General features: G+C 40.6%; 1 protein-coding gene across 2 annotated transcripts in view; it reads right to left on the reverse strand.

Moving 5' to 3' along the window:
* Positions 1-15,274: 15,274 nt before the first annotated feature.
* LOC140734215 (phosphatidylinositol 3,4,5-trisphosphate 5-phosphatase 2-like) overlaps positions 15,275-21,843 on the reverse strand; it is a 209,514-nt gene continuing 202,945 nt past the window's right edge. For both annotated transcript variants that reach the window (XM_073057895.1, XM_073057894.1), the window contains exons 27-29: positions 20,416-21,169; positions 18,617-18,732; positions 15,275-17,737 (exon numbers count right to left, since the gene is read on the reverse strand). In XM_073057895.1, the coding sequence (XP_072913996.1) occupies positions 17,644-17,737; positions 18,617-18,732; positions 20,416-21,169 (964 nt within the window). In that variant the 3' untranslated portion in view covers positions 15,275-17,643. The remainder of the gene's footprint in view (positions 17,738-18,616; positions 18,733-20,415; positions 21,170-21,843) is intronic.

Consider the following 21,843-nt stretch of genomic DNA (forward strand, 5'->3'; position numbering starts at 1 on the left):
CATCTGCTCATCTGTTTTTTCTGTCCAAGTCATTTATATACATTATGAACTTCAGCACTGATCCCTGCAGAACACCTCTGATCACAGTCAGGATAATAAACCTCCCGCACTTTGATCTGTCGTCTAAAGCCAAGACAAATTTGAGGGAATAGCATGGCCAGATGGTGGGGTTTTTTGACGGTGGCCATTGCCTTCTTGAGGCAATGCCTCCTGTATATACCAATGGCAGTACTTTGACGTGAATTATAAAATACCTTTTGCAAGAAAGAAAAATATTAGAATAAAAACGAAGTCGTTGTAGAATGAAGTGATCAAAGTGGTTTTAGTGTTGCTGTACTGAGGTAGTGATCAGGGTTATGCCAGATATCATGGTGAACAGTATGCTAGTAAAATTATTGCTGTGGCCACTTTATTAGGTGCACCTACACACCTGCTTGTTAATGCAATATCTAATCAGCCAGTCATGTGGAAGCAACTCAGTGCATAAAAGCATGCAGACATGGTCAAGAGGTTCAGTTGTTGTTCAGACCAAACATCAGAATGGGGATAAAATATGATCACAGTGACTTTGACCATAGAGTGAATGTGGGTGCCTGATGGGGTGATTTGAGTATCTCAGAAACTGCTGATTTCCTAGGATTTTTATGTACAATGGTCTCTAGAGTTTCCAGAGAATGCTGCAAAAAAAAAAAAATCCAGCAAAACGTCCAAAGAACAGCAGTTCTGTGGATGAGAATGCCATGCTAATAAGGGAGGTCAGAGGAGAATGGCAGAGTGGTTCAAGCTGACAAGAAGGAGACACTTACTCAAGTAACCAGGCATTACAACAGTGGTGTGTAGAAGAGCATCTCTGAATACGCAACATGTCGAGCTTTAAAGCACAACATGTCAGACTTTGGTTGGATGGGCTACAGTATCAAAAGACCATGAATATATACTCGGTAGCCACTTTATTACGTACAGGAGGTACCAAGTTTTAGAGCCTCAGAGTAAAACTATTCCGTGGAAGGGTTATTTTATGAGTGGATTAGGTTCATTAAATGGGATGCTCCTTATTAGCAAAAACTGAGATTTTATAAATGTCTTCCAACCTGCCAAGTATTTCAAGCATTTTCTTTTACTTCAGGTGTCAGGCAATTGTTGAGTTCTGTAGTTCATTGTTCCAGTGTCTCTTTGTCTTTTCTCTCTCCTGTGTTCTGTCATCTTCCTTGATTTCATGTTATTATAAACCTTATGTGAAGTTTTAATTGTTCTCTTTTTTTATTAAATAAATTCACCCGTTGCTATTGACTCATGCTAATTTAATTCTGCATACTTTTGTTGTTTTTTTTTCATATTGTTCAGGAAATAAGTTCTCATGAGCAATAGTGATGTGTCTCATTTTAGAAATTAAGTATGGTGCAAGGAATATATGCAGATATTCTACTTGGGCAAAAGTTGCATGAACAGTGTTCCGCAGTTTGTTAAGTAAAGAGGAAAATGAACCCATTCCTATCACTGATTCGAATCTTCACTCAAAACGCAGAGAATTTCAAAGTGAGACTTGTATGTCGCTGACCTTGATGAATGCCCAATCCTGTGGATTGCCTGTGATCAGATATTATATTTGGTCTCAGGAATCACTGTCTCAAATATCAAAGTTCAAAGTTCACAGTGAATTTATTATCTAAGTACGTATATGCCACCAGATACTACCCTGAGATTCAGTTTTTGCAGGCATTCACAGTAGAACCAAGGAACGCAATAGAATCAATGAAAAAAACTACAAACAAAAATTGACACACATCCAATGTGCAAAAGAAGACATGCAATGCAAGTACAAAATAAGACAAATAATAATAATAATAATAATAATAATAATAATAATAATAATAATACATAATACTGATATCATGAGTTGTAGAGTCCTTGGAAGTGAGTCTATAGATGGTTGTGTGAGAGAGATATTCTTACTCAATGTCAGCAAGACCAAGGAGCCGATTATAGACTTCTGGAGAGGGAAACCAGAGATCCATGAGCCAGTCCTCATCGGAGGATCAGAGGTGGAGAAGGTTAGCAATTTTAAATCCCTAGATGTTATTATTTCAGAGGGCTTTGCCTCATCCCAGAACTTAAGTGCAATTATGAAGAAATCACAACAGCACCTCTACTTCTTCAGGTGTTTGCGGAGATTTGAGGAAACTCTGACAAACTTCCAAAGATGTTCCAGTGGGGAGTATATGGAGTACTGCATCACTGCCTGGTATGAAAACACCAATAACCTTAAATAAGAAACCTTACAAAATGTAGTGGATACAGCCAGTCCATTGACATGTAAAGTCCTCCCAACCGTTAAGCACATCTACATGAAATGCTGTTACAGGAAATCATCATATGTCATCAGAGAACCCCCCCTCCCTACTACTCAGGACATGCTCTTTTCTCACTGCTGCCACCAGGAAGAAGGTACAGGAGTCTTAGGACTCACACCACTAGGTTCTGGAACAGTTATTACTCTTCATCCATCAGGCTCTTGAAGCAGAGAGGATAACTTCACTCAACTTCACTTGCCCCGTCGTTGAAATGTTCCCACAACCAGTGGACTCACTTTCAAAGCCTCTTCATCTCATATTCTCGATATGAATTGCTTAGTTATTTTTAATTATTATTGTTTCTTCTTTTTGTATATGCACAGCTTGTTGTTTTCTGCACTCTGGTTGAATGTCCAAATTGGTCTTTCATTGATTCTATTAAAGTAGATTTACTGAGAATGCCCACAAGGAAACGAATCTCAGAGTTGTATATGGTGAAGTATATGTACTTTGATAATAACATTTACTTTGAACTTTGAGTGGATTTTCAGAGAAGTCCCCAGTAATTTAAGAAGTGCTTAGAAGTATTGTTATCATTTATGGGAGGGATTGGGATGAATACCTCAACTTTATAAAAATGCAAAATATATTCAAACATGAAAATATAAATTGGCCTAATGAGAGTTAGGATTAGCCTAATTCCACCTTCACCCAATGTCCAAGATTGAGTTTACTTGTCATATGCACAATTACATCTACACACAGGGGTAATGAAAACCCTGCAGCAGCACTATAGGCACATAGCATCAGAGACATTATATCCACAAGTACAATATAATTTAAACCTAGACTATATACAATTTATAAAAGAAAGAACACAATTAGAACAATAAAAGTCCAATTTAGCGCAAAGTGATTAAAGTGGTCGCAGCAAACACGAGGAAGTCTGCAGATGCTGGAAATTCAAGCAACACACACAAAGTGCTGGTGGAACACAGCAGGCCAGGCAGCATCTATAGGGAGAAGCACTGTCGACGTTTCGCAGTGGTCGCAGTGTCGCTAAATTATGATGATTAGGGTTCACTTGTGCCACTTGGTTCAAGAACTCAATGGTTGAAGGGAAATAATAGCTTTTGAACCTGGTGGTGTGGGACTTCAGGCTTCTGTACCACCTGCCTGATGGTAACTGTGAGAAAATGTTCTGGCTTAGAGATATTTAATGATAGATTTTGCCTTCTTGAGACAGCACCTCACATAAGTACACCCAATGGTGGAGAGAGATGTGTCCCTGATGTATTAGGTGAAGTTCAATACTCTCTACAGCTTCTTACATCCTGTGCAGTTGAACTTGCATACCAGTCCATGTTGCAACCAGTGAGGGCTCAGTTCTGCGTTCTCTGTTCCTACAGCACTTGCTTTTGTATGAAACAAATACTATTTGCCTGAAATAATTCTTCCTCATTTATTTATTTAATCAAAATCTATACATTTTAAATTCCCTTATCAGAATACATTAATTAAAATGAATAATTTGTTTGCTGAAAAATTTCTTTCGTAGCCTAGTAACATTCGACCAAAGGATCTCAAAAAATTTGTTTTGCATTGTGAAAATGAAATTGCAGAGGATGTGAGACTTAGAAACACCCTGCTGTCACTGATGTCTCATTACTAAGACAATGTGCTGTTTACTGTTTAACAGTGCTGCACGCTAGACGCATTTTGAATAATATTTTATTAACGTATTTGTGGTAATGTTTTAGTTTATGTGTTGTGGGAGATATATGATTTCTGCACCATGGTCTGCAGGAATGTTGTTTCATTCGGTTGTATTTAAGTAGAGTCAGATGACAATAAATTTCAATTTGATCTTAAACTTGAAATTACAACATTTTGCATTAAGTTTTCCCATGATGCAGATCTAGATGAAATAGTGTTTTGGGTTTAAGTTTGACTGATAGTATAAATTCCAGATTTAAATGAGATTTCCAGTTCAAGGCAAGGACCACGGGGTTAAATTTCCAAGTTCTCTTTCCCAGTCTCATCAAGCTCTCCTAATCATCCACCATTCCCATCCACACCTACCAGCCTGAAGTCTCCCCTGGCCATTGCACTTATGCCCAGGTTAAAACTGGGGACACTTCTTTAATGCATTATGGTACCAGTCCTAGTCTTTTCTTCATGACCTACAGTGTTCTTTCCTTTATGATATTCTGCTTCTGAGCACTTTCTCTCATTCCACATCACTGCCTTCTTTTGTGTTTTAATGTCTTAAAGTTATTGGAAGTTCTTTTTCCCAGAAATGGTAAGAAAACAATGAGTCCACACTTGCTGGGTGTAATCAACAATCTTACAATAGCGGAATCTTCATTACCACTTAATCCTCAATGGACTAATATAATTTATCAAAACCATACTCATTTTTATTTATACATTTTCATAAACATCCATTTTCATTAAAACATAATTATTGCTAGAAACCATGCAGGATTAATCTTTTCTCAATTTTGTCTGACTTTCAACTAACATAAATTAAATTAATTGGCTAGATATGACAGCATTTATTACTATATCTCTAAAGACAGAAATGATAAGAAACATTAATTTATTTTGAAGCCTGATATAAGATAGACTGGTTTACACTAATTAGCGATGACTGAGAAAATGATTGTGAGGGAATAATTAATTCTCTCTAAACACACTAGAAAGATATACTGTATAAAAAGGAAGAGCAATTGGTTTGAGAAATGACTACAGTACATTTATATACTTACTGTAACTTTTTTTCTAAACTTATGATGTATTTCATTTTACTGCTGACACAAAGTAAACAAATTTCATGACATATGCCGGTGATATTAGACCTGAGTCCGATTCTGATGAATAAAGACGACCCATTAGTGTGAAGGTCTGTTTCAGTAATGTTCCCTGTTTTCAATGATTTTGTAAAACCTGCTGTACAGTGTGTACTTCGGTTAATCTAACATCTACAAATCATAAAGTGTTCTTACAATATTGAAAGAAAGTAATATCAAGAAAAAAGTCTTTGATTTTCTTGTGCTGTAATAGACTCAAATGGGCTGAAATTTTCCTTAAAAAGTGGTCAACCAAACACTGAGGGTAGCATTATGCATCCTCCACACAGCCACATAAGCTAATAAACCATAAAAAAAGATTTCTCTGAATTCAGCAGAACTGAGTTTGCAGGAATGAATCTACCCAACAGGCAACATCTTTGTACACCTTTACCACTGCACTCCAGAGCCTGTATAGGAACAATGGGTAGGACAGTATTAGAGGGTTATTATGCAAACATGGGCAAATGGGATTTGCTTAGATGGGTGTCTTGGTTAGCATGGATATCTGGGCTGAAAGCCTCTTTTCATGTTGTATTACTCTATAACTACTATATATACATATTGTTACCCCTCTGTGTATCAATACAGCACTTAGTCACAGTCTCAAAGAAATTCAGCGTGGAAACATTCTCTTCAGTCCATCTGATCTGTGCTGATCACCAACCAACCATTTTTAGGGATATTCCCATTTTTGCACTATTTATTTATGTTAGTAATTTATGAATTATTGCAGTACTATGCAAAAGTCTCAAACATATATATATATAGCTAGACTGGGAGACCGTTTCGCTGAACACCTACGCTCTGTTCGCCAGAGAAAGCAGGATCTCCCAGTGGCCACACATTTTAATTCCACGTCCCATTCCCATTCTGATATGTCTATCCATGGCCTCCTCTACTGTCAAGATGAAGCCACACTCAGGTTGGAGGAACAACACCTTATATACCGGCTGGGTAGCCTCCAACCTGATGGCATGAACATTGACCTCTAACTTCTGTTAATGCCCCTCCTCCCCTTCTTACCCCATCCCTTACTTATTTATTTACCCCCCTTTTTTTCTCTCTCTGCCACTCCCAATTTCTCCATCTCCCTCTGGTGCTCCCCCCCCCCCTTTCTTTCTCCCTAGGCCTCCCGTCCCATGATCCTTTCCCTTGTCCAGCTCTGTATCCCTTTTGCCAATCACCTTTCCAGCTCTTAGCTTCACCCCTCTCCCTCTTGTCTTCTCCTATGGTTTTGGATTTCTCCCTCCCTGTCCTACCTTCAAATCTCTTACTATCTTTTCTTTCAGTTAGTCCTGACGCAGGGTCTTGGCCAGAAACGTCGACAGTGCTTCTTCCTATAGATGCTGCCTTGGCCTGCTGCATTCCACCAGCATTTTGTGTGTGTTGCTATATATAGCTAGGATGCCTAAGACTTTTGCACAGTACTGTAGTAATTTTATGTATTGCACTGTACTGCTGCTGCAAAAAAAAAATTCATGACATATGTGAGTGATGATAAACCCGACTCTGATATGGGTCACTATTGTGGACTGAGAGTGGAATGGGGACAGAGGGAGGGGAATCATGGTTGGGAAAAAGGTAAGGGAGAGGGGAGGGAATGGGAAGCACTAGAGAGACATTCTGTAATGATCAATAAACTAATTGTTTAGAATCAGATGACCTTGCCTGGTATCTCAGGGCTGAGTGTGCCTGTACCCCCACCACCACCCGCCCCAGAACTTATTCTCTGCCACCTGTTCCACACCTTTCCTGCAGCTCTCCACCCTCGCCATCCTCAACATCCTTTGCTCCTGCCAAATTTAAATATTTGCTCTCCTCTCTATATTGACAAATACAGCACTGTGCAAATATCTTAGATACCCCAGCTATATATGCGTGCCTAAGACCTTTGCACAGTACTGTATGTCTTTGCACTGACTACTACTGCAAAACAAGTTTCACATAACATCAGGCAGTGATAATAATTCTGATTCTGATTCCCACTTCATTCTCCCGCTTCTCAATAGTGAAATTAGTGCAAATCCACTGGATAATTATTGATTTGAAACACAAAACCCGAGTGTCATTGATCTAGTAAGATTACAAGCTATTTACAGATCAAGAGAGACACTTGTCCCACTTTAATTCGATCATCCAGACAGCTCTCACCCAAGCTTCCAATTATTAATTCAATAATTCACAGCATCTTGGCTCTATACTCTGACTGAAAGCTCATTCATTCCATATGTCACGTTAAATTTAGGCATTAATCACTAAAGCTACTCATCAAGGTTTGTTGTTTTGGCAACTATACATACATCTCACTGATATTTATATTTGCTGCACATAGTTGTCGATAAGCAGATTCACTACGCATCATTTTTGCGTGCATGTGTGCTAACCAAATAAGATCTGGTTGCAAAATTTGGAAATGTACGCTATTCCCCACCTCTGTTCGTGGTCAGGTCTCAAATGCAATTGTAGAACGGACCCATGTTCTCTGAAACTTAAGAAAACGAATGGCGATATTGTTAAAATGTGGAAAATCCTTACAGAGCTTTAAGGAATAGATGCGAAGAAGATGTTCTGGCACAGAAGAAGAGATGGTTCTGTAGCACAGCAGCTATGATCATGTTAAATTGTGGAACAGTCTTGAAGGGCTGAGTGGCCTCCTCCTGCTCCTATTTTCTTGTGTAAGTTTCTGCTGACTGGAGAATCTAGGAACTCGATAATAGCTTGAGGATAAGGAGTTAATCAAGTGGGAATGAGTAAGGATATATTTGTTCACTGAGAATATTATGAGATTTTCCATATATATGCTTAATTGCAATGAATTTCAAGAGTAGAATGATAAGATTTTTAGATTCTTTATGGATCAAGGGAGTTTGGGAGAGAATGACAATGTGTCGAGTGAAAATCTATGTGACCTTAGAATGTTGACATCATAAAGTCGAGGCATGGTAACAGTCCTTTGGCACAATAAGCCTGTACCAATTATCTTAGAGTCATTGAGTAGTACAGCACAGAAACAGGTCCTTCAGCTCTCTAATCCATGCCAATAACATTTAAACTGCCTATTCCCAATGACCTGCACCTGAACCATTGCCCTCCTATTCAAGGCTGAGTACGTCCAAGGGGTTCTATTGCCAGTTCCTGCTTCTTGATCCCACTCCGAGATTTATTCTGAGTTTCTTTCTCTCCCAAGCTGTACCAGGAATATCAGTTGTCGGCAGGGCCTATCCGAGCCAATCCAAGGGGTTCCAGTCCGGGAAGAACAGTACACTAAGTACAATGCAGTCAGATTCTGGTGTGCTCAGAGGCTATGGTAAGAGAGAGGGAAAAAGCAATTTCAAATGAAGCTAGAGATGCAGTCAGTTGCATGTCAACTGAGGCAGGGTTTACGTGCAATTGCTTCCTATAAAGCAAAGCCTAACATCATAAATAGCTCTGATGCTTCACTCCCAGGTGAGCTCATCATCTTTTATGCATGCTTTGAAATAGAGAATAGAAACATACCTGTGCAAATCTCTGGTGCATCTGCTGACCATGTGATATCTGTCTTGGAAGCCGATGTCAGATGAAAGAGGGTGACCCACAAGGCATCAATCCTGATGATAGGGTATTGAAAACCTGAGCCAATCGACTGGCAGGAGTGTTTGAGGACATCTTCAACCTCTCACTGCTGCAGTCACCTGCTTCAAAAGGGCAGCTATCATATCAGTGCCCAAGAAAAGCAGAGTGAGCTGCCTCTGTGACTATTACCCTGTAGCACACACGTCTACAGTGATGAAGTGCTTTGAGTGGTTGGTCATGGCTAGAATTAACTTTTGTCTCAGCAAGGACCTAACCCCACGACAATTTGCCTACAGCTACAACAAGTCTTCAATGGATGCAATTTCATTGGCATTCCACTCGGCCTTGGACCACCTGGACAACTGTAATACTTACAACAGGCTGCTGTTTCTTGATTACAGCTTAGTATTCAACACCATCATCCCTCAGTACTAATCAATAAGCTTCAAAGCATAGCCCTCTGTACCTCTTTCTGTATCTGCATTCTTGACTTCCTCAGCAGGAGACTATGGTCAGTTTGAATTTGAAATAACATCCCCTCCCCGCCGACAACCAAGACAGGGACACTCAAGGACGGATGTTTAGCTCCCTGCTCTGCTCTCTCTACACTCATGACTGTTATCGCCTGTGTAAATTCACTGATGACACAACTGTTGTCGGCAGCATCTCAGATGGTGACAAGGAGGTGTACAGGAATGAGACAGATCAGCTGTTTGAGTAATTTCGCAACAACAACTTTGCATGCAATGTCAGTATGACTAAGGAATTGATTACGGGCTTCGGGAAGGGGAAGTTGGGAGAACACACTCTAGTCCTCAGTGGAAATGCAGTCACACAGAAGCCAAGCCAGTGGCTATACTTCACGGAGAGTTTCAATAGGTACATTTAATGTCAGAGAAATGTATACAATATACATCCTGAAATTCTTTTTCTTTGCAAACATCCACGAAAAGAGGAGTGTCCCAAAGAATGAATGACAGTTAAAGATTAGAACCCTAAAGCCCCCCTCCTCAGCTTCCCCCTCCCATGCATAATCTGCAGCAAATCAATGACCTCCCCTCCCCCACCAGCAAAAAATCGTCGGCACCCCCCCCCCACCGACACTCAAGCATTCCGCAAAGCATCAATAAAGACACAGGCTTGCAGTACCCCAAAGACTACTCGTTCACCCAGTAACTCAACATACCACAGGCTCTCTCTCTCTCCCTCATACGGGAAAAAGAAATGTCCCCGTTTCACAGTGAGAGGGGAGACATAACAAGGTTGAGGGAAGTTGGTATGTTACCAAAGACTCCAGCAAATTTTATTGATCTAAAGGCTTCCTATGCACAGGATCTCAAAAAGCTACAGAGGGTTATAGTCTCAGCCAGTTTCAGCATGGGCATTAGCCTCCCCACCATCAAGGACATCTTCAACAAGATGACTCAAGAAGTTGGTATCCATCATTAAGGACAGTCACCATCTGGAAAATGCCCTCTTCTCATTACTACCATCAGGGAGGAGGTATAGGAATCTGAAGATGTGCACTCAACATTTTAAGAACATTTTCTTCCCCTCCCCCATTTGATTCCTGAAGCCCATGAACAGAACCTCATTACATTGCTCTCGTCTTGCACGATTCCTTTCTCACTATGAAATGGAGACATCTCTTCCTCCCTTATTAGGGAGAGAGAGCCTGTGGTATATCGAGTACTGGGTGAACAAGTAGTCTTTGGAGAGCTTCAGATCTGTGTCTTTGCTGTTGCTTTGCTCACGCTTGAGTGCTTGGTGGCCAGTACCAATGCGTTTTTTTGCCGGTGAGTGGAGAGGGGATCATTGCTTACACACAGGAGGGAAGGGAGCTGGGGTGGGGGGGATCTTTGGAGTTCTAACATTTAACTGTCATTCATTCTTTGGGGGCACTCCCCTGTCTTTGTGGATGGTTGCAAAGAAAAAGCATTTCAGGATGTATATTGTATACATATCTCTGTCTTTAAATGTACCTATGAAATCTTTGAAACCTATTTATTTATTTTTGATATATTCTTATTACAATATAATAATTTTTAAATATATTACACTGTACTGCTGTCACAAAACAACAAATTTCATGGCACATCAGTGATAACAAACCTGATTCTGATTCAGATCACTGCTTTTTCATTATATACCTATTATTCTTCAGAACTTGCAGAAAATGAAGATTTTCCAATTACACTATCTTCAGAACTAAATGATGACACTGAAAGGTCTCAGCACTGAACCACCAAATCTCATTTAATTTAGTAACACTTCTATCCTGATCTCAGTTTTCTGCAGGAAAGACATTACATCTCACTGATCACAATTCTATTTAGCACCGCAGTTCCCTCTTGTGGCTCAATAGCATTGTTCAGTGTTCAGAATCACAATCAGGCTTATTATCACTGTATGTCATAAAATGTATTGTTCTGTGGCAGCAGTGCAGTGCAAGTGAAAAATGAATAGTGAAAAATTAGAATTATCAGGTAATGTTCATGGGTTTATGGAATATTCAGAAATCTGATGGCGGGGGGGGGGGGAAGAAGCCATTACTAAAATGTTGAGTACGGGTGTTTAGGTTCTTGTAGCTCATTTTTGATGGTAGTCATGAGACGAGAATATGTCACCGATGGTGAGCGTCCTTAATGAAGGATGTCACCTCTTGAGGCTCCATTATGCGAAGACGTCCTCCATGCTGGGGAGTGTTGTGCCTGTGAGGGAGCTAGCTGAGTCTACAACCCTCTGAAGCCTTTTTTAATCCTGTCCATACCAGTCAGTGAAGCAATAGTCAGAATGCATTCCACCGAACATCTGTAGAAATTTGCTAATTTTTTGGTGACGTACAAAATCTCCTCAAACCCAAAACTTAGTGTTGTTCCACGTTTGTTTATTGACATATGGTATGGAGTAGGCCCTTCCAGCCCTCTGAGCTGTGCTGCCCAGCTATCTCCCGATTTAAACATCGTCTAATTACAGAACAACTTACAATGACTTACTAACCTACCAACCAGTATGTCTTTGGACTGTATGAGGAAACCAGAGCACCTGAAGAAATCCATGCGGTCATGGGGAGAATGTGAAAACTCCTTACAGACAGTGGTGGGAATTGAACCAGGGTCGCTGGTGCAGTAAAGTGCAGTGCTAACTACTATGCTGTCATGCCACCCAACTTTAGGCAATATTGGTAATATGCCCATCTTTAGTGATCCTTCAGAAGGTGATTGATTGACTTTTTAAAATATCTGCAGATGTTGTCAAAGTTTCATTGAATTGAAATTCTCAGCCTGTGCTGAATACATGGTTATGTTGGATCAAACAACAGCAACATACATTTCATGTTAAATTAAACAGCAAACATTTTGCTATACAGAACTGCATGCTTTTCCACAGTACAAAATATAGAATCTCTCCGACTCTCTTTATAATTTCCCAGTTGGGAGATTCCAAAACAACCTTTTCACTGTATTGGTACATGACAATAACAAACCTATACCAATATGTTTGATAATGATTTGTTAAAACAATCACAATTTTACCATTGCGGCACAGAGTCTTTTCGTGGGGATGTTTGGGATGGGCTAGGATTAGTGCTCGGATCTCCTCAAGCAAAATCAGTGAGTAGCCCCTTTGTTGCCCGAGGAAGTGAGAAAGCTCAGGTATGGAAGTAGGAATCATTAATTGGAATCCCCAACCAGGCCCCAGCTTGTGCCCCAGCAACATTGGTCTGTGGGTCACACCTCTTGATCCACAGCTGTCTAAAGGCTCGCTCAGCAGCTTCTGTGATGGTCCTGATGGCTCTTTTCTTTGCAGCCCTTGTAATGCCAAGGAGAGAGTAGATTCTGCACAGTGAGCAGCCAGCAAAACTTCTACACCCCACTTTTAAAGGCTCTCCATCCCGTCTTGCCCTCCATCCCTGTCTCTGGCACTGATCTACCAGCTCCTGGTATTTGGCTTTCATATGCTCAAATATCTCCTCCATCTGGTCTTGCCAAGGAACTGTCAGTTCTGCCATGACCACCTGCTTCAAGGTTCTGACAGAGTGACCACGTCAGGCTGTAGGGATGATGATGCGATGAAGTCACTGTTATGGCAGAACATTTAACAGTGGTGATGGATTGAGGAATTTTGTGCTCCCTGAAGTTACATGCACAGCTTAACAGAGTAGTAAAGGAAGAGTATTGAATGCTTATTAGTCAAAGGATTCAGGAAGTTACATTTGCAGCTTTATAAATCTCTGGTTATGCTGCATCTTGATACTGCATTCAGTTCTGGTGATCCCATTATAGGAAGAATGTGGAGGCTATGTAGAGGTGGCAGACAGGTTTCCCAGGATGCTGCCTGGATTAGAGGACATGAGCGATAAGGAGAGTTTTGACAAACTTGGGCTATTTTCTCTGGAGTGGCAAAGGCTGAGGGGAAAGCTGACAGAAGTTTACAATATTATGTGAGGCAAAGACAGAGTACAGAGCCAATGTCTGTTTATTAGGGTTGAAATGTCTAACACTGAAACATATTTAATGAAAGAGTGGGTAAGTTCAAAGGAGATGTGTGGGGCAAGATTTTGCGGAGAGAATGGTGGGTACCTTCAATGCACTGCAGGGTGGTAGTGTGGGTCAAATATGACAGAAGTGTTTTAAAGGCTCTTAGAGAGACACATGAATGTGCAGAGAATGGAGTAATATAGATATTGTGTAGGCAGAACTGATTAATGCACACAGGCATTTAATTACTTAGTTCAATTATTTTGGCGCAACATTATGGGCCGAAGGGTCTATTCCTGTACTGTTCTGTGCTATACATTCAATGTTCTATCATACTTACTGGCTCATAGACCCAAGGGTTGTTGGCATGTGCTCAGGAGGCTCAGTTGAGAAAATTCTTCATCGCATTGATGGAAGTGAACTATGAGTCCAATACCCAAGGAACCCTGAGCCTCAGAGCTCACAACGGTTGCATCTAATGCAAAAGTGGGAATGCATACGTTCCTGAACTATCGCCTATACCGATTCGTAGCTTAGCTTTGTTTTTGCATACCACAGAGTGAAATGAAAGAACAAAAACAGTCTCAAAGTCTCAGTTTATTTTGGAAGAAAATGAATGGGAACATGGGCAATATCTGCTAAATATTCATTGCATATGGCATCACTGTTCACAACTGCCATTAGCTGATGTGCACTTAGGAGAGATGAGATACAAAATAATGCTCTCCTGGAGGATTCTTTCAAAGTTGTTTTAAAGTGTCACAGTTTAGTCAATTGCAGAACTCACTTAACTCCACAGATGAAAGATTATTAAGCAAGTGAAAAATGCTTTCAATTTCTTTAGGGTTGTTTATTGTAATATGTGAAAGGAAGAAAATAAGTCTTGCTTTTATATTGCACTTCCCATGTCTGTTCTAAGATGCTTCAAAATAAATTATCTTTGAAGTTAAGCACTGTAGTTAGGTCAGAAATAAATTCATTCATTTTGATCACAACTCATGACGTGGTTTGCTGTTAGATAGCATGGCATAGGGCAGCAGACATTTCAAATGTCATGATTTCTGCATTTGATTTCTCCGCTGCATTTGTAGTTCACTTTATCATCCCAAATTCTGACATTATCTAAGTTACCACAATCTTTCCACTTTACTGAAAGATAATTTATTGTTGTTTTGATTTCTTGTGAATCTTTCCACGAGTGTATGTTAAGAATAATTTTTCTTTGCTAATATTGCATTGGAGGTTCATACAGAATCCTTTGTTATTAGTGGAGTGGTCAAAACATTTTACACATAGAAAATAGTGTCAGAAAAGGAGGTGTGGCAATTTGCATATATTAAGGTTCCAGTCTCTCTCTCTACACACACACACACACACACACACACACACACACACACACACACACACACACACACACACACACACACACACACACACACACACACACACACACACACACACACACACACACACACACACACACACACAAACACACACACACCAGTTAGTTAGGTACCACCTAGTAAATAAATAATAAGTAACTGTGTGTATGCTCGTGGCCTTCTGGTCCTGAGCCCATCCACTTCAAGATTCAACATGTTGTAAGAGATGCTGCTCTGTGCACACCACTGTTGTAACACATGGTTATTTGAGTTACTGTTGCCTTCCTGCCAGCTTGAAGCAGTCTGGGCATCCTCCTGTGCCCTCTCTCATTAACAAAGTGTTTTCACCCACAGAACTGCTGCTCACTGGATTTTCTTTTTTTTTGTTTTTCACGCCATCCTCTATAAACTCCAGAGACTTTTGTACACGAAAATCCCAGGAGATCAGCAGTTTCTGAGATACTCAAACTGCCCCGTCTGGCACCAGCAATCATTCCACGGTCAGTCACTTAAATCACACTTCTTCTCCATTCTGATGTTTAGTCCGAACAAAATCTGAATCTCTTGACCATGCCTGCATGCTTTTATGTGGGTGTACAAATGCACGTAATAAAGTGGCCACTGAGCGTGCATCCAAACCCATCTGTTTTGTAACTTAATTTTTCAATACATTGAAATATAGAGGGCAGAAGAAATATAGTCTCAAAAGATAGTTTCATTCTGAATTTATTTGTATATACTTCAGAGGTCCAAATGATATTTAGTTAAAACAATATCCAAAGATATCACTGGAGTAAACATAACAACGCTGCCATTAGCAACAATTCATCCAACATGATATCCATGCAGATAAAAATATTCAAAGTTATACAGCATGCAACAATTCATGGCAATGGCTGTCCTTCAGACTAGCAAGCTTTGGTCCTTTCCCTGTCGAGCAAAATCACACCGAAGTACACTATCATGTCTGATGTGGTGTGGCTGGCAGTGCTTCCAAAAGAAAACTATCAAATGTAATTTCATCCAGATTCTTGCCCTGAGCCTAGTTGCTAAGATTTTGCTCAGATGTCTGTGTTTCAGTGTAATTTATTAAGTAACATGTCCACCTTCTGCATTTTCATTTCAAACTCGAAGGAATTGTGTAACCTCAGTTTATATACATCTTTGGAATACCCTTTACTTTCTAACCAAGGTAATCAATATAATTCTGAAAAAGGTTTGATACACTTACAGAACATTCATCATCACCACATGACAAACAGAGTCACTGTGTCAGCTTCAGAAATTGATTAGTTTTGATTGTGAAGCCATGAAGATCGGATGTTGATCTATAAAGGGTGAGGGATCCAGTCATCTACATCACTGCCCAGGTGCAGATGAATTGAGGATCCATTTGCTTAAGTTTCCACACATAGACCTGAGATATCACCACAAGGAAGGCAAGGTAGCAGCTAAAACCATAGGGCATCCCTGTGAACTCTGACAATGACACTGGTTTTTTTGTGAAAAGATATTCTGCTGGAGGAACTTTGTAGGTCAGGCAGCAGTTCCTCCAGCAGTTTGTTTTTTTTTGCTCTGGATTCCAGCATCTGCAATCTTTGTGTATCTTAACCCTGTGTTTCTTTTGTTGTTTGTTTGTCCATTCTGTGAATGAAATACTGTGAATCCTCATTAAAATGTCCAATTTACAAATAAGGGTGGGAGAGATTACATTCTGAATCAAACATGCAGAGGCATATTGCACCTAAACTTCTACTAATCTTTCAATCAGCATATGCCAAAATGGCCTGAAAATGAAGTTACATTGTTCAGAACATTAAAAATAGTATAAAACATGGGAAAAAAAACATCAGCAACTCATGCCCATGAACCATGCATGCTGTATCCCTTTAAACTTCGCTTAACGTAGGGATGTTACATGTTGCACCCACAAGCCTCTCATTTAATCCCATTTGGACTCCAACATGTTTAAGAAAATGGAATGACAGATTTCTAAGTTTCCATGTTTTGATAAAGGGAATGCTCTGCAGTTCTCAGTGATGCAGATAAATAAAAATCAGCACAGAGCACTCATGCCAAGCATAAGTTTCTAGCCTACACACAGATGGTATAAACTCTGGAAGTTCACATGAATTTGGCTTTCATATGGGACAAATGAAACACCAATGAGTAGCATAGGAAGGAGCTGTGTGTGGCTGGCTTAAAAGATTTAAGATACTGGGGCACGCCATAAACATCTGAACTTTCATACGCCTCTCCCCCTGACTTACTGACCACTTTCAGATGTTAAACAGACACTTGAACCTCCTATATGATAGGCAAGATATAGACCATTAAGTCTAAGTTGAGTAACATGCACTTAATTTGAGATCTTCACTTTTTTTTTTAGTAACATCTTGCTGTGGTCTCTTCCTGCGCCAAGTAACCAGTACTTTGAAGCCATCTGGCTCAGTGTTGGCTTCTTCTGGCATTGTCCATTTTGTACAGGAAGCCTCAAATCGGCGTCAGCCCCAGTAATTTCCACTGCTAGGCATTCTGAGAGCTTTACCAGTTTGCCTTTTTCTAAATGAAAGGCATCGTACTTATTAGCTTGAATTTCTCGCTGAAAAGTTTTCTGAGTATGAAAAGTGGGGACACTGAAATTCTAAACAAAGCCTTCAAGGGTTCTGGTTATTTGACCATTTATTATTTCACCCATGGAGACTAAACCATCCTTGTATCTTATCCATATGGGATTTCAAGATAAGGCAACGCATTCTTCCATTCCAAGTCCCAGATTCCAGTTATAAGTTGCCTTGGAAAAATCAAACTGGGGTTCTGCTTCTTAGTAACACGAAAGACTAGACCAGAAATGACTAGGGCATGACTAGGGCATCTGTCGCTGGGATTATACCGGAAACACCATTCACTTTTCCGCACTCAATTCCTTCCGGACGTCATAAAGAACCTTCAGGATGTGCTCAGATTCAGTATTTCACCCAATGTTTTCTTACTCAGGTAGGACTTCGGAAACAAAATTTAATGGCAAGGTCCATAAAGAGTGACCAGGGGTCCTCTTCCACTTTTTACCAATCTATTGTCAAGGCTTATTGTGGTAAGCTAAGTCCAGAAGAGTCTTCCTGTGACTGGCATCAGTGACCCCAGCTTCTCGTAAATCATCATCAGTGATGTCACTACACCAAAAAAGAGACCATAGTGTTATTGCTTTTCAGTAACAGACGTATACACACACACACATATATATATATATATATATGTATATAATATAGTAAAGTTAAAACCACTACTGCAATCACATTCCTAAACCAATTTCATAGATTAAACCTTGCAAACTTCACGACCCATAGCCTTACAAATCCATTTATCTGATTGGCTAAGCCTGGCCTGAAGAGACATGGTATGAATGAAATCATTCCCATGGTAGTAAGTGCTCAGAGAGGGGCCTAGTTGTAGTGGGGCCAGGGGAATAGACAAGGGAATAGAGAAAGGCCTGGAATTTTGTGCACTAAAGATACCCAATGGGCCAATTTTTTGTGACTGCATTTTGATCCCACCATGGATTCTGTGTCAGAACTCTTCAGGCATGGAAAATTCAGGGTAGCAGAAAAGAATATTCTTTCAGCGATGAGGAGAACTTCTGTGTCAGACTACAAGTGTGTTCCAGTTTCGGCATGGAAAACTGGCGGGTGGGGATTGCAAACAAGCAGCTACAGTCCTACTGGAAGACACCGCCGTCCTAATTTCCAGGTTAATCCCAGGGTTGAAGAGAACATGTGTTGGTCTAATCCCAATCTGTGCCTAATTATGGGTAGTTCCACCCTGTAGAACTGAGCTGAAAATGTTTGGTTTATAAAGCGTCTTGAGATGCCTCTTAATCCACCAGTGTATGCTAAAATGCACAGGGGGAAGCTCCACCATTAAGATTGACCTTCAGCTCACTCTTCTTTTTGGTAGCAGCAGTGCAATAAGTAAAAAAGCTACAACTTGTGCAAATAGTTTACAGAAATACCCCACAGAAACCATTGGGTTTGATGTGTTCTCACTGTAATTACCTCCAGAATTCCAAGTTATCCCATCCATTCTCAATCAGGCCACTTTCATATTTCTCCAAGCCAAAGTGCTTCAGAACCTCCAAGATGGTGTTTGAACTATTACGGTTCTCAGAAGTCTAAAAGAGACAGCAAAAGATCTGTATTTTTTTGGATAGAGAATTATAATTTCTTAAATATAACTGCCTTTTTAGTACCTAAACCCTAATGACTGTTTTTGGTTTATGTCTACAGTAATAATGCTGAGATATTCTGATGCTCTGTCAGGCCATACTCCACATGATTAATTAATTTTAGTCTCTAGCTGGTGAATTTTGGTCAGACAGCAAAACTCTCAAAGTATATAGAGAACAATTTGAATTCATATAGTAACTTTCTCTAACTTGTAAAGTCTCAGTGAATTACAGCAATAGAGAACAACTGAATTGTGGTCACTATTGTGCAGAAAGCATACATGCCAATTTGTACATGAACAGTAATGTGATAAAGACCGAATATATATAGAGATATAGCGCTGAACAGCTATATCTCTAGGCGCTGCTGGTCAGCAAACCTTTGAGCTGCGCTGCTCAGCAAGTCTCCTATTTAACTCTAATGTAATCACAGGACAATTTACAAGGATCAATTGATTTACTAACTGGCACGTCTATGGACTGTGGAAGAAAAGCAGAGCACCCAGAGGAAATCAATGTGCACACGAGAAGAGCGTAGTAACTTTCTCAAAGAGGTCACTGTGGCACTACCATGGCACCCATCTAGTGAAGTGAGTTAAAAGGTAAATGGAATGTCGGATATTAAGAATTCACTATTTCATTCTAATATTAGTTGACTTGATTTTCTGCATCTCCCACCTGAGATTACAGCAGGGACCTTAATGCCTCAGCTTAATGTCTTTGATGACTGATAGGCTCACAGAGCAGCACTTCCTCAGTGATCCATATTTCCGTCATTTGATTCAGAAAAGTAATATTACAAATCACTAAACATTCATTAAATCACTAAACACATCATTATTCTATGTAAAGAATAATTAACATTTCAAACAATTTGTGCAACACACACACACTCACATTCAGAATTAGGTTTATTCTCACTGCCATATATCATGAGGTTCATTGTTCTGTGGGAGCAGTACAGTGCAAGACATAAAAGATATCATGGTGAGGTACACACACACACACACACACACACACACACACACACACACACACACACACACACACACACACACACACACACACACACACACACACACACACACACACACACCGCCCCCCCCCCCCCACCCCATGCAGTGATCAGGGTTGATCAATTTGTAGAACCTGCCTTACCCAGCACCACTGACATAATTTACCGATCCCACCTCATTCTACACCTCCCTCAGTGGGTTGTTCAGCAACTTCAGAGGGAAAGTTATGAGTAAACTATATATGGGTCAGATGGCCAAGGTATATCAGTGAATGGGTTCTTGCAACAATCTGGAAGTTCAATGATCCCTGTTACAAATTCTAGTTTGCAAATTCCAGATTTATTTCATTAAGTTTAAGTCTGCATGCCTTTAGTCTAGGGCTTTGAATTAATCCAACAATTTGTTGACTTACCCACTACACTATATCCCACTACAATATTTGACTCATTTCTAATTTGGTGCTGATCAAAATACTATGCATCTCATTCATATCATAGTAAATACAGTACATCCGTGCACAAGATATTTGGGGAGCTGTATCATTTACATTCATCTGATTAATAACTCTATAGCTGAAACTCAAATATGACACTCAGTCGGTAATTGCTCCTACCCCATACTCCATTGTCCGGCTCTTGACTGGCAGGGGCGGGGGCATGTTCAAATGCTCCATCCGTGCAGGCCGAGGCTGAATCTCTGGGGCTTTGTTCCTCGCAGGCAGCCGGGGACTTTTGGCGGGACGCTCACGAACAGGAACGGGTAGCTCGCCCCTGCTGGACGGCCGGTCCTTATCGCTCAGCGATTTGACTATGTGGCTGACGGGTGGAGGTTGGTCTTCTGACCTCCTCTCATAGATCTTGTCTCTGACCTCGCTGATCAAGGAAGCTTGAGCCCCACTCTTTGCCGCCACCTGAGGTCTGGTCCTTGGGCCCATGGTGCGAGCTTTAAACTCAAGATGGTCCCGAGCAGGCGCTGTGTTCTTGAGCCGCTCTTGGCTGACTTTGGCCGGTGAAGTCTGAGCTGATTTAACCCATACATCGTCTGTACTGGCATAGAGTGGATTGTTCTGCATTTCAACTTCCAGCATTTTGTGGTACATGTGTTGGCTTTGATCATAAGGGCTTTCATGTTCAGAGGATCCACCTTCATTGTTTAGATGTCGGAGTGAGTAGTCCTTTGGCTTCTCCATTGGTGTTGGAGGAAGAGGGTGTGTCTTATTCCTAGGGATAGGTTTTGACACCGGATTCCCTGGGTTTTCCTGACCACCTGTTCCAGACTGGTAGGAGAGGCCTTCAAGCACAAAGTAGGCTGGGTTGTTAAAACTGTTTGAGTGAGGGTCGTCATCGGCAGCATTATTCGGTTTCAACCTGAAAACAAAGCATTGTCCAGGTGAGGAAGCTCAAATTCCAAGAAGTATAGTTATCATTTATCCTTTATTCAAGATCAGTTTGAGTAAGAGACAGCCCATTTATAGCCATTAAATGTATTTAAAATGGGGTCCTGTATCTCACACTCAGTGATTCAGGAACAGCTTCTTCCCCTCTGCTATCCGATTCCTGAATGGACATTGAAGCTTTGGACACTACCTCACTTTCTTAATATACAGTATTTCTGTTTTTGCACATTAAAAAAAATCTATTCAAAATACATAATTGATTTACTTATTTATTTATGTTTTATTTTATTTGTTATTGTTATGATCCCAGCCCCCTCCTTTTTGAGAATCACAAGATCACTATTAATTCGGGTCTTGGACCCAGGAAATGAGAGAGAATCCTCAGCAGGACAAAGCAACGGATTTGGCCATTGTTTCTTGGAGACACCTTTGTGGATTGCGATCCTATACTACGTGTCAGCTCTCAGGGCTACGTGTACACCCTCGGGCAATGTGGGGTGGGGATTGCATCACCCCACCCTGATTGACATCTACAACCCTGCAAGTCAAGATAAAAGAGGGGCTGCAGGAGGCAGTCCCCTAGCGACGCACCAGAAGGAGACACCATCGCTCATTGCTCCCGTGATAACGGGAAGCTATTCGGAA

The sequence above is a fragment of the Hemitrygon akajei genome, chromosome 10 (assembly GCF_048418815.1).
Source record: "Hemitrygon akajei chromosome 10, sHemAka1.3, whole genome shotgun sequence".
Taxonomy (NCBI): Eukaryota; Metazoa; Chordata; class Chondrichthyes; order Myliobatiformes; family Dasyatidae; genus Hemitrygon; species Hemitrygon akajei.